The sequence below is a fragment of the Hyperolius riggenbachi genome, chromosome 1 (genome assembly GCF_040937935.1).
Source record: "Hyperolius riggenbachi isolate aHypRig1 chromosome 1, aHypRig1.pri, whole genome shotgun sequence".
Taxonomy (NCBI): Eukaryota; Metazoa; Chordata; class Amphibia; order Anura; family Hyperoliidae; genus Hyperolius; species Hyperolius riggenbachi.
This window is the reverse complement of record NC_090646.1, coordinates 526,755,682-526,768,882: the sequence shown is the minus strand read 5'-3', so window position 1 is coordinate 526,768,882 and position 13,201 is coordinate 526,755,682. Positions and strand designations below refer to the sequence as shown.

The 13,201-nt window shown below is 45.1% G+C and overlaps 1 protein-coding gene and 1 long non-coding RNA gene across 12 annotated transcripts in view; one reads left to right on the top strand and one right to left on the bottom strand.

The window, feature by feature from the left end:
- The window catches only part of NOS1 (nitric oxide synthase 1), a 459,584-nt gene that overhangs the window by 411,970 nt on the left and 34,413 nt on the right, over positions 1–13,201 (top strand). For all 9 annotated transcript variants that reach the window (XM_068246073.1, XM_068246087.1, XM_068246067.1 and 6 more), the window contains 4 exons: positions 5,289–5,393; positions 7,464–7,522; positions 8,953–9,072; positions 12,887–13,061. In XM_068246073.1, coding sequence (XP_068102174.1) covers positions 5,289–5,393; positions 7,464–7,522; positions 8,953–9,072; positions 12,887–13,061 — 459 coding nt within the window. The remainder of the gene's footprint in view (positions 1–5,288; positions 5,394–7,463; positions 7,523–8,952; positions 9,073–12,886; positions 13,062–13,201) is intronic.
- The window catches only part of LOC137525194 (uncharacterized), a 51,253-nt gene that overhangs the window by 22,963 nt on the left and 15,089 nt on the right, over positions 1–13,201 (bottom strand). For all 3 annotated transcript variants that reach the window (XR_011022890.1, XR_011022887.1, XR_011022889.1), the window contains one exon: positions 8,618–8,724. This is a non-coding gene — a long non-coding RNA (uncharacterized lncRNA). The remainder of the gene's footprint in view (positions 1–8,617; positions 8,725–13,201) is intronic.

The window sequence follows — 13,201 nt, the reverse complement described above, 5'->3', positions numbered from 1 at the left end:
TTTCAGATGTCTTTTACCTGTGTTTGGATAAATCGTACAGTAGATTTCTTGTAATTGTTTGTGTTGCTAATGGATCAGCGACAGTAGTTGGCTGTTTGGTTACCCTAACTGATTTTTTTTTTGATTTTTTTTTTTCAGTAATGGTCAATGCGATGCTAATACTGTAATTCTAAGATGATGCACATTTTTTGCTAGCATCTCATTGACCATCCCCAATATGTTATTTAACCTCTTCAGGACCATAGGCTTACACCCCCCCTTGTGACCAGGGTATTTTCTTCAATTTAAAGGGATACTGTAGGGGGGTCGGGGGAAAATGAGTTGAAGTTACCCGGGGCTTCTAATGGTCCCCCGCAGGCATCCTGTGCCCACGCAGCCACTCACTGATGCTCCGGCCCCGCCTCCAGCTCACTTCTGGAATTTCACACTTTAAAGTCTGAAAACCACTGCGCCTGCATTGCCGTGTCCTCGCTTCCCCTGATGGGACTGTGCAGTATGCTCCTGGTGCCATCAGCGGAAGTGCGGGCACAGCAACGCAGGCGCAGTGGTTTTCAGACTTTAAAGTCTGAAATTCTAGAAGTGAGCCGGAGGTGGGGCCAGAGCATTGGGGAGTGGCTGCGCGGGCACAGGATGTCTGTGGGGGACCATTAGAAGCCTCGGGTAACTTCAACTCATTTTCCTCTGACCCCCCTACAGTGTCCCTTTAAGCCACTGCAGCTTTAAGGGCTCGCTGCAGGGCAGTACAACTGGGCACACAAGTGCTTTCTCCCCCTCCCTCCTTTTCTGCTCACCACTCACTACTGCTGAACCGCCCGCTGCCCGGCCTCCCTCAACGCGTCACTCTCCGGACTCCTCCTCCTCAGTCACTCACTTCACAGTGCCGCCCACTGCCAGCCACCCACTACCATCGGACCGGTACTTCCTGAAACTTTTGTATGGGGAAGCGGGCAGAGGGGGGAGCACTAGCGGAGGGGGTGGGGGAATTTCCGACCCCCCCCCCCCCCCCCCCCGCGATCGGGGCATGTTCCCCCCCTTATGCCTGCGACCCCATATGGGGGCAGTATTCGGCCGAACAGGGCCCTGTTCGGCCCTGTTCGGCGGCCAATTAGTAGTTCGGGGCGAACCCTAACTCGAACATCACCCAAACAGGGTGATGTTCTGCAGAACCCGAACAGTGGCGAACACTGTTCGCCCAACACTACTCACCAACAGAGCTTTCTGTTGGTGAGCTCTGATCGCTCTCAGGATGTTTATTTATATTTTTATTTTTTTTTGTTTTGTTATAAATTTACCTTTTTTTATTTTTTTTTATTATAAGCTCTCCCGCCCCCCCCACCAGCCAATTGCGGCGATCGGCTGTCATAGGCATCAGCTCCTGATCGCTCCTGTTGCTCTGTAGGGGACAGCCGAATGACATGGCTGTCCCCAGTACAGCGCTGCCTTAGATCGGCGCGATGTACATTGTAAATAGACTGCAGTTTCGCCGTCTAACAGTCTCCCAGCGCCGATCACCGCTGGGAGACTGATGACGGAGCCGAGCTCCGTCATTCAAGCGGAGACGTGCGCGCATCGGCGTGCGCGATCTCCTGCAAAACACACCTCCAGGACTGGGGGAGCCACCGCATTCACACCCATCAGTTTGACACGGTCGTTAGGCAGTTAAAGCTAAAGTTAAGCCAGGAAAAAAAATAAAACGGATACTTGCCTAGGGAGAGGGAAGGCTCTGGGTCGTGTGAAGTCTTTCCGCTCCTCTCATGGTCCCCGCGTTCCAGCGATGTCACCCTGGTTTGAATCTTCTGTGGAGGGAAGCTTTTGGGAGCCAGAGTTCTCCCGAAGACGGGCCACTCTCTACTGCACAGGAGTAAGCACACCAGAGCACACGATTGCACATGCGCAGTATGGAGCCGCCCATCTTCGGGAGTACTCAGGCTCTGGAAGACTTTCAAAGCCTATGGCAGTGGCAGAGGAGCAGTACCGATCGGTTGGATACTGCTTACCGGGTGACAGCGCTGGAACGCGGGGACCAGAAGAGGAGCTGGAACACTTAATAGGACCCAGAGCCACCCTTCTCCACGGTTGAGCATCTGTTCCTTTTTACTTATTTTTTTTCTTCCTGGCTTAACATTCACTTTAACCACCCTGGCGTTCTGATTAAATCGCCAGGGTGGCTGCGGGAGGGTTTTTTTTAAATAAAAAAAAAACTATTTCATGCAGCCAACTGAAAGTTGGCTGCATGAAAGCCCACTAGAGGGCGCTCCGGAGGCGATCTTCCGATCGCCTCCGGCGCCCAGAATAAACAAGGAAGGCCGCAATGAGCGGCCTTCCTTGTTTTGCTTATATCGTCGCCATAGCGACGAGCGGAGTGACGTCATCGACGTCAGCCGACGTCGTGACGTCAGCCGCCTCCGATCCAGCCCTTAGCGCTGGCCGGAACTTTTTGTTCCGGCTACGCTGGGCTCAGGCGGCTGGGGGGACCCTCTTTCGCCGCTGCTCGCGGCGAATCGCCGCAGAGCGGCGGCGATCAGGCAGCACACGCGGCTGGCAAAGTGCCGGCTGCGTGTGCTGCTTTTTATTTCATTAAAATCGGCCCAGCAGGGCCTGAGCGGCAGCCGCTGGCGGTGTTGGACGAGCTGAGCTCGTCCAGACCGCTCAGCTGGTTAAAGGAATTATATTGTTACGCTTGGAGGTGTATTCTCCACGGTCAGCTCGTGATGCATAAGCTGACGTGAAGGAGGTACACACACCAGCACAAGGAATCAGGATATCCCCAGTTTAGTGGAGGGGAGGACTGACTCCAACAGGAGATTGTGGCGCACAGAGCCGGTGCAGATCTGACAGCCACAAACAATGCTTTCGCTATAACGTCTCAGCGCAAAGTAGCGCTGAGCGCACAAACCAGAACTGAGGAGATCAGGACAGGTAAACAGAATGAACGCTTGCTAAACTAGCCACTACTTAGTGACAGCAAGCGTCCACAATAACACAGACTGGAATGAGGTAGCCAATGCGTTTGCAGCAATGGCGTGCCTCACAAAGACAGGACAGGATAGTCAGAAAATAGCAGGATCAAGATAGATGAACGTAACACAGATAAATATACAATAAGTATGATTTCCTAGCGTATTACAATTACAGCTATCAATGAAACTATTTGTAACGTCTGACTAACATATGTATATATCGGCAATGAACCGATATATGACATAAGCAGGAACTCTGACTAAGACTAGAGTAATACAGGGAACAGGACTCAGAAGGATTCGCTATCTCTTCGCAGAGATGAACGCAATCCACAAACAGGACCAGGAACAGGATAACTAGCTCAGCGTGCAGGAACGCTGACTAACGGAATACAGGATATAAACAGTTCGTGTACGTATATATCAGCGACACTGATGTATCAACGTAACACGAATACAAGGAAAATAATAAACGTGCAAGTATGCGTATATATTGGCGATGAACCAATATATGACACAAGACAAGCAAAGTAACAACTTCTAGAAACAAGAGCAGAACTAGGAGGACTCGCTGACCCCTTCGCAGGAGTCAGCGCAGTCCACACGGACTAGGAACGAGGTGGGGCACGGGCAGAGTAACAGACAGGATCTGAGACTATGGTAGCCCATGAGACATTGCAGGAAGCAGTTCTTTATACTGAGGTCATCCAATGGGAGCAGACCTGCAGATTCCCACACAAGTGAATGGTAATTAATCACAGGCTGATAGCAGGAAAAGGCAGACAATGATATGCAGCCTGCAGGAAAGGGACTGCCCCTCCACTGCAGCAGACAATGTTTGTTTACACAAGAGCATGTTAAACTGTCATTAATTTCAGAGTGACTGCAGATGGAATCAGCAACTAGTTTAAGTGCAAACCAAACTATGCAAGAAAATGCATGTAATGACATCAGAACTGCTTGGGTTACAATACCACTGCAGCCAGCAGTAAACGCTGCAGACATGATCATAACATATATATTGAGTCAATGCATGTGAATCCACAGTTGTGTCCTGACACAGCAGAGGTTAAAGGACCACTTTAAAGAAAAACTGCAAAATACATACATATACAATATTTATTTGCAAGGTCACTGTTGCTTACAGTAGGTAGTTACAATCTGACAGGTTTTAAACTAATTTTAAACTAATCCATCTCCTCATATGGTATTCTCAAGATTTTCTTTTATTTTCAAAAGCACTTGGTGGCAGTTTCTAAATCCACCTGCTGGGTGGTATCTTTGTATAGATCCATTACAGGGAGTGCTTTTGTAAAGAATAATAAAAATGCTGAACCCCTCCCTCCCTTGAGGAAATGGACTAGTCCAAAACCTGTCAGATCTGTCAGATTTTTACTGCTTACTGTAAGTGACAGCAACATTGGGGGAAAAAGTAATTTACTCAGGGAGAAAACTACCGTATGTATGTCTTAACATGTTTTTATGTGTTACAATTCTTTGCTATAGTGGTCCTTAAAGGGACACTTAAGTAAAAAAAAAATTAGTTTTACTCACCTGGGGCTTCCAATAGCCCCCTGCAGCTGTCCGGTGCCCTCGCCGTCTCCCTCCGATCCTCCTGGCCCCGCCGCCAGCCACTTCCTGTTTCGGTGACAGGAGCTGACAGGCTGGGGACGCGAGTGATTCTTCGCGTTCCTGGCCACAATAGCGCCATCTATGCTGCTATAGCATATATCATATACCATATACCAGCATAGAGGGTGCTAATGTGGCCAGGAACGCGAAGAATCACTCGCGTCCCCAGCCTGTCAGCTCCTGTCACCGAAACAGGAAGTGGCTGCCGGCGGGGCCAGGAGGATCGGAGGGAGACGGCGAGGGCACCGGACAGCTGCAGGGGGCTATTGAAAGCCCTAGGTGAGTAAAACTCATTTTTTTTGTTTGACTTAAGTGTCCCTTTAAATGAAAGCACAGTTGTGTTTATTAGTTAATTTCTCCTTACCCCTGTACAGCCACTTCAAACGTTCCATAAAATTTGAGTATAGCAATAATATGCTGCAGCCTAGTCTTGGCCAACTGCATCTGTCTCCCATGTGATCACTCTCTCCTATTCTGATGACTCATGCGGTCAGCTCCTTAGATAACACAGCATAAGTCACCAAACGTGGGTGAGGTGGGGGTGATCATGTGGAAAAAGCAGAGATGTTTCATAGCAATGTTCATTAGCAAAAAACATCTGGACCTTCTGTTTTAGAACTGGATTAATATGCATGGATCTGCTAATGGGTCACCACGCTCATGGTATCTGTCTAAGGAAATTACATTTCATTGCAGGTGACATCAATGGATGAGTATGATGTTGTACATCTAGAGCATGAAACTCTTGTGTTAGTGGTCAGCAGCACCTTTGGAAATGGAGACCCACCAGAAAATGGAGAAGTATGAATAAGATACACAATGAACCATGATATGTCTATTACCGATCTAGCTATCTGTCTGTCTGTCTCTTTACCCATTGCTAGCTGCACATGTGGCAACCTTAAAAGGCAATTTTTGAGCAGTCTGCCAACCAGTACGTAGTAAGAAGGGACTCCTAAAGGATTTATTTAAAATAAATTTCATCTGTTTTCAGTCTGTTAGAGGGTCATGCTCGATAGAAATTGCATGCGATTTGTGATTCTCAGAAAATTTGAATGCCCCACATGTAATCTATTTTAAATTTGGCATTGAATTCTTAGTGCATTAGTATGCGACTTACAATTCTTCTGAATTTTAAAATTGGATGGCACCTCTACTTTTTGTGTGTGTGATGTGCAATTCATGTTTCAATGCAAGTCAATGGAAACACAAAAAAAATTCTCCACGTAAAGTTAGTTAGATACAGTTTAATTTATATCCAAGAAAAAAAATAGTAAAATGAAACCAGTTAATGAAAAACGCACGCAAAAGTTCCACCGAAGAAGGCAGAAAAAAGTCACATGCAGATTTGTGCATGTGGGAAATTGCATAAGGGAAAACTTAGGACAAGTGTGACAAGCCCCTTATTGGACAGGTTAATAATCTGTGAAGTATGAAGCTGAAAGAGATTGAAAAAAATCCTCACCTTAACTACAGGTAGTCCCTGAGATACTAACACTTGACTTAAAAACGACCCGCCAATACAAAACATTTCCGCAATGAGGGAAGTTTTAAGGAGCAGCTTCAAACTTCCCTTTGTCCCAGTGCATGTCCTCCAGCCTAATAAATATTGTAGAGCAAGGCACAGCAGAAGCAGTGTTGCTCTCACCTCCCAGTAAGTGCAACACTTTACGTCCTCCACTCACTGCTTCCTGCTTGCTCTAGTAGCATCTTTCTGTATGCAGAAGATTACGACACTGGAGGGAGCCGCGAGTGGAGTGGATAGACACACAGTGCTGAGAAAGAGGAACAGGGACTCTAAAGGTGGCACGGGGATACAAGGTGGCACAGGGGGATGGAAGTTGCACAGAGGGTCACAGTAGAGACACGGAGGATGAGGTGGCACAGACGGACACTGAAGGCACAGGGAGGCAGAGTGGAAGCACAGAGGGACACTGGAGGCAAAGGGAGGCATAGGGGATTGATGTGGAAGAGTGTGCCAACTTACAGATTAAGACTAGACACCTATACTCCCTATCTTGTTTATTAACTGTAAATTACCTATATATTCATTCTAGGTTATCTTCATAGTACACTGTTCATACTATGTAATATGAGACTGACACAAAGTAAGCGTAATTAAATATTGCTTAAAAATGCCCGTATAGGTAATTCCCAATTTAGAAACGTCCGACTTACGAATGAACCACCAATGCAAACCGCCTGATCCCATCGCAATGACATCATTTCCACAAGGGGAAAGTTTGAAGGAGCAGCTTCAAACTTCCCCGAGTCCTGGCACATATCACCCGCAGCAGCAGGGCTGGACTCGCCTCCAAACAGTGTTCAGCACTATCCATACTCCTGTCACTTTACATATAGGAAGTGGTGCCGTACACTAGAGGCTACAGAATGCGAAGAGGATAGGACGGAGCTGGACCTGGGCTGGAAGGTAAGTCCAGCACTGCTGCTGCTGTGAGGGCGGAGAGCCACAAGGGTAAAGGGGGGGGGGGGGTGGCAGAGGCACAGAGGAGCAGTAGCACAAATGGGGATTAAGAGGAACTGAAGGGGGGGACAAACTGGCATAGAGGGGGACAGAAAGACACAGAGGGGAACACTGGAGGCAAATGGGGGGCACATAGGAGGCTCAGGGGATGGAGGTCGAACAGTGTTCCAACTTAAGAATGGATTCAGGTTAAGATGGAACATACAGTCTCTATTTGGATTACCTGTATAGCAGATATGGCTGAAATTGTGCCACCTGTATTACCACATGTATCATTGCAGTTTAAATGGTAGAATTCACAAAGTATTATTTTCCTACAATATACCATATGAATGTGCATATAGCAGAATTAGTGCATGCATTCAAACTCTGCTTTTTTATTGCAGAAATTTGGCTGTGCTTTGATGGAAATGAGGCATCCTAATTCTAATTTGGAGGAGAGAACGTGAGTTTTCCTCTGATAATGATGATTTTTGCTAGAGAACTGGGTTGGAAACAGTCCTTTGGCGCTCAGTGCTACTATGGCAGCTTGAGTTTGTACAACAGGGGTGTCATATTCAATCACCTAGGGGTCAAAATATAAAACCTAGTCTAAGTCGTGGGCCAAATTGTTTATTAAGATTTAACATTTACTGAACAGTCTAAACTAAGTGGGATAACTGTAGCGAGTGTGGGAGGGCATTGCTCTGCTTTGGTACTGTTTGTGGGCAGAAGGTATCAGGGTGAAAAGTGTGTAGATGTGTGTGTTTTACCAGCCACACAAGGAGGGGGTTGTATCCAAGGAGGGGTCCCGGAGGTTCTTGCTGCACTTTGGCTTAAACTGACAATGTTTCAACCAGAAACACTGTCCTCCTCTGAATGAGCAGGCAGCCTTCTGTTGAAACAGAACCAATAGGTGCTGGAAAATTTGGGCACACCATGTCGTAGGATGTAATGTGAATTATGGCTATAGCAGCGCTCTGGTTATTTGGGCGCCGGCAAATTACTGACCCCAAATTACTTTTAAAACTGTGTAATTAGTTACAGCTTTCCCCGGTGTCCATGTCGGCCTAGAGGCGGAATAGTATTTAATGCCGCCGGTACTTTTGCAGAAGCAGGGTGAGCAGTTTTCGTGTTCACCCTGCACCCAAATTCCATGGTGCTGTTTTTACATGTATGCATGTACTGTTCTTTTACTGCTTATAATAATGCAAATTTGAGGCTCTCAAGAGCCACCTAAAATGGCAAGGAGGGCATGCCTTGTGTTTGACACCTGTGCTGTACAATCTCACCCTTCTCTTGGAGAAAACAACTATCTCCACAGGAAGTCCATTCAGGATGGATGTGCAAGATGGTGTCGTAATTTAGAATGTGAATCCCAAATAGCACTGCCCTGTGATAGAACCATATAAGATTGGACATTTGTGGATGTTGGTAGAACTTTTTAAGATAAGCAAATATCCAAAAGTTTTATATAAGAAAAAAAAATGTACCCAAGAAGGAAAGTTTAACACAAACATTTTAATGTATTAATAGCATTTATAGCTTGATTTATACTTACAAGAAGAATTCATATATCTGCTTTTATGAAATGATGTAGCCACAAGATGTTCCATTTAATGTGCAATGACGTTCAGGAGAGTCGCCCTTTGGCTGCCATAGCATAACCTGTCAAAATGTGATGGCACTGTAGTAAGACAGTTTCTTGATGTATGTCTGAGAAATCTCAGTAATTATAGTTCATAAATACATACACTTAATTTATTCCGATATGACTGGGCAAGATGCAAGAAAAGTAATGCTTCTAATTAGGAAAGCAATATTTGTTACAGTTGAATAAATAAGATGGTCTACAAGGCTATCGCTGAAACACTGATATATTGTGTTTGCCCTCAGGAGCTACAAGGTCCGGTTTAACAGTGTTTCCTCTTCTGCTGATGCCCGGAAGTCATCAGGTGATGAGACTGGACCTGCCAAAGACAATTTTGGTAGTGCAGGTCCTTTAGCTAATGTTAGGTAAGGATGTAACATTTTACCAAAGGAAGCAGTTTTCTTCATATGTTTTGAACCTAATGCTATGACACAGTTTGTTTGTTTTTTTGTTTTATGAAATTACCAGTAAATTTTGTAGCCAATTTGTGTAAAGCCGTCTTTGACCAGTTCCAGATGTCTGGTATGTGTATATGGGTCCCTGATAACTTCCAATATATATATTATATCTCACAGTGCTCAGCATAAATGAGTATACTCCACTACATTTGTCAGAAAACCTTTAGTTTCCTTTCAGTATCAACATTTTCTATTAGATACTGTACTACAAAATACTCCGACAAATGTGGGCCATTAATTGCAAACCAGATTTAATAATTTGCACACACAAAAAAGTGATTTTTCCTAACAAATTCATTCAAGCCCATATTGCAAAAATTAGTACACCCCAATTATAGTCTTAGGAGAAATGCCACACTTAAAACCAGAGGCGACGTTAAGGGGAGGGGGGGGGTGGAAATGGGGCCCTGCAGTCATGCCCGCTGCACTCGCACTAAGAGCCCCATTCTTCCTGGTCAGCTTACGCTCAGGTGCTGACCCGCTGAGTTCTGTCATGTGCATAGCACTCCTGCCCATGGGTGCGCAAAATACCAACACTTAACCTCTCACAGGACTCAGGAGAATCTTATTTTGGAATTTGCTGGCTGATTCTGTTGATGGTATTGTAGAGTCTTTACCCATTTAGCAAAGTCAGGCCAACAAACACAACACATATCACCCTATTCCCTGGTGGTGGTGCAGAAAAGCATGAGGAGATTCAGCCTACCACCCATCCCCAGCCAGTCTGGTCCACACCCCAAGCTCCCCAGCCAGCCTGTATCTATATCAAGCTTCCCAGCCAGCCTCAACCCATCCTTAGCTCCCCAGCCAGCCTGGTACCCATCTGTAGCCCTCCAGCTAGCCTAGTACCCATCCCTAGCTCTCCAGTCAGCTTAGTACCCCTCTCCAGTTTATTGGTTGGCTTAGTGGTCTTTGACAAACGTAATTGTTTTTAATCAATAATAAGGTGTACTGTATTAGAAGTGGACAAGCGCGTGAGCATGGTGGTATGGTAGATGGCCTACACTGGCTCTAGGCCCCGCATATGACACTTACCCCAGGCCTCAGGTACTCTAAGGCTGCCTTTGCTTAAGTCTACAAAATTCTAATTAACAGGCATTCAACCACAGGTGAGTCTAATGATTCACTTAAGAGGTGTTCAGCAGACAGGTGACTATAAAAGGGAATTACTTAACAAAGGAAAGCCCTTCCCATTTAATGCTGCCAGCATTGGCAATGGCAATGTAAGAGAAATGTCAAAACATCGGAAAAAGGAAATCGTCACTTTACACAAAAAAGGTGAGGGCTACAAGAAGAGCAGCAAAGCTTTACATATCAGTCAAAATACTGTAGCAAAAGTGATACAAAAATTTAAGAAAGGTGGAAGTGTAACTATCTTGCAGAGATGTCCAGGCTGTCCACGGAAGTTAACAACTCGACAGGAGCATCTTCTGATGAGAAGGGTTGAAGAAATTTACCATGCAAGTTCACTGCAGTTAGCTAAAGCAGTAGAAAGCCAAACTGTAGTGACAGTTTCCCAAGAACCCATACGGCACACACTGCAGAGGAATCGCATGCATAGTTATCGTCCACGAAAAAAGCCTCTCCTAAAGCCCATGAACAAAAAAAAAAGGCCTAGAGTTTGCTAGGGCACATGCTGAAAAAGATAGAAGAATCAAATAGGTCCGCACACTCAATTGATCCAAGATCCAGGTTTATTCAACTAATGTGACACAAGTCCACTCCATAAACCAACAACTCGTTTCGGGGCCCCGTGGGGTCACCTTTGTCAAGGTAAAACACAGAATGGTAACAATGTGTAAACTGACAATGCGACCTAATAAGCAAACAGATCTGTACATGGCACCACCCTCTGGATTGAAACATGTCATAATTAGCATATGTAAACACATTGCATCTTGGTAAAAAACAAACATCTTACTGCAACAAGTGGTGTACGCTACCCATCATTGTCAAGCTGTTTGTTCAGTGCCTAATACCTGTAATGCATGAAGACGATCATTGTCCCCAAGCTGCTGATAATCCTAATTGTCACCATGATATGCTCAGGGCGGATGTCCCGCCTCTCCCGTGGTGCAATGTGCGGAAGAGTGTGATATGCGTCTGTAAGATTCATTCATCGGACGCTACGTCACCCCTCTCCGCACTCGGCAGCTACTGCTGCGCTCGGATTGGCGCATCCGCGCACGTGATGTCAAATCTGGTAGGCTAGGCGGAATCCCCGTCACACCAACCATAATCACATGACCGTTGCCTGGCAACCGGCCCGCCGCCATCCCCGCACGCTGGGAGGAAGTACCTCCCCTCGGCCGTCACAACCAGCCACTCCTACGCATGGAAGTGTGCTGGTCCGCATGTAAATGCGCATAGGTCCCCGGGTCGCATAGCAACCCAGTACAACATATGCGCCTTGTGCACTTATTGCATACCACGGTACAACTAGGTAAAAAAGCAGGAAATTGCCAAAGTTAACCAAAAGGACTGTGGGGTCAACATGGTGTTAATGCTACTAAATCTCTGAACATGCAGAGCGTTTCCTCATCTTTGCTACTACTAAATCTCTAATGCTGAGAAATACTATACTATTATGGTCCAGCACCTCTACGGTGGTGTGCGATTTTTCCCTCCGATTTTGCTGAAAAAGTTAGACTACTGGGACTGATGAGATAAAGATCACCGTCTTTGGAACTAATGGTTTTAAAACTGTATGGCGTCATAAAGGTGAGGATTTCAAAGAAAAATGCATGGTGCCTACAGTGAAACATGATGGTGGCAGTGCCCTTATGTGGAGCTGCATGAATGCTGCTGGTGTTGGGGAGCATTTTACTGATGGTATTATGAACTTAACAATGTACTGCTGTATACTGAAGGAGAAGATGCTTCCATCACTCCATGCACTTGGTCGTTGAGCACTTTTCTAACACGACAATGATCCAAAACACACATCTGAAGCTACTGTTGCATTTCTGAAAAAGAACAGGGTGAAGGTGATTGAATGGCCAAGTAGTAGTCTTCAGACTTGCTGTTAATGTTAGAAACTAGTTTCCTGCAACAGTGATGTAAAGTACCAACTTGCCAGTCAACCCAGCTGATGGAGTTAGAAAAATAAAACATTACGTCTTCATGTCTCCTATTCTCAGAATTAAGAAATACATTAGTTTCTAAGCATAACAGATCAATAAAATGTGGAAAATACATTAGGATAGCAAATAAATAAAACAGGTATCTTCAAAGCACATTAAATCCCCTTTAAATGTTTCCAAACACAAATGTCTAAGTTTCTAATGTAAAATAAACTGATTAGATAAACAATTGTATCTATCCTCCTACTTCTAAAAAGGACTTTTGGATATTCTACAGTTACATTTAAAAACTTAAACCGTTCTAAATATATGGACTATTGACCTTTTTATCTATCACCTTCTCTCAGAAGCTATTCTCTGCCATGAAAGCTGTAATTCCTTATCAGTGAAGGAGGTTATAGTCCTAGTGGATCCCAACTGGAGAAAAACAGTGTGTTCCATAGCTGAATATTAACTCTTTCAGGCGGAGAAAGAAGAAAAGCACACAGCATATTTATTTGTGTGCTTGGCACTGTACATATACAGTATGTCTATCTCATCCTGTCATGTCACTTAAGGTTTCCTTTAAAGATCACCTATTAAGTTCTGTTAAAGGGAAGCCATCTTCATTCTTACCTAAATCTCTTTTTATAATGCAGGTTCTCGGTCTTTGGACTTGGGTCTCGAGCCTATCCTCATTTCTGCGCTTTTGCTCGAGCTGTGGACACTCTCCTGGAAGAGATGGGAGGGGAGCGTATCATGAAAATGGGAGAGGGGGATGAACTGTGTGGACAAGAGGAATCTTTCCGAACTTGGGCTAAAAAAGTGTTTAAGGTAAATTTTGTCTTTAATCGAGCAATTCATATTTTATTATTACTAATTAGCTCTAGTTCCTTTACTCCATCAGGACCGCCAGTAGTAAAATCTATGCCATACTGCAAAAAAAAGTTTCGTGATTGTACGCTTCCAGGATT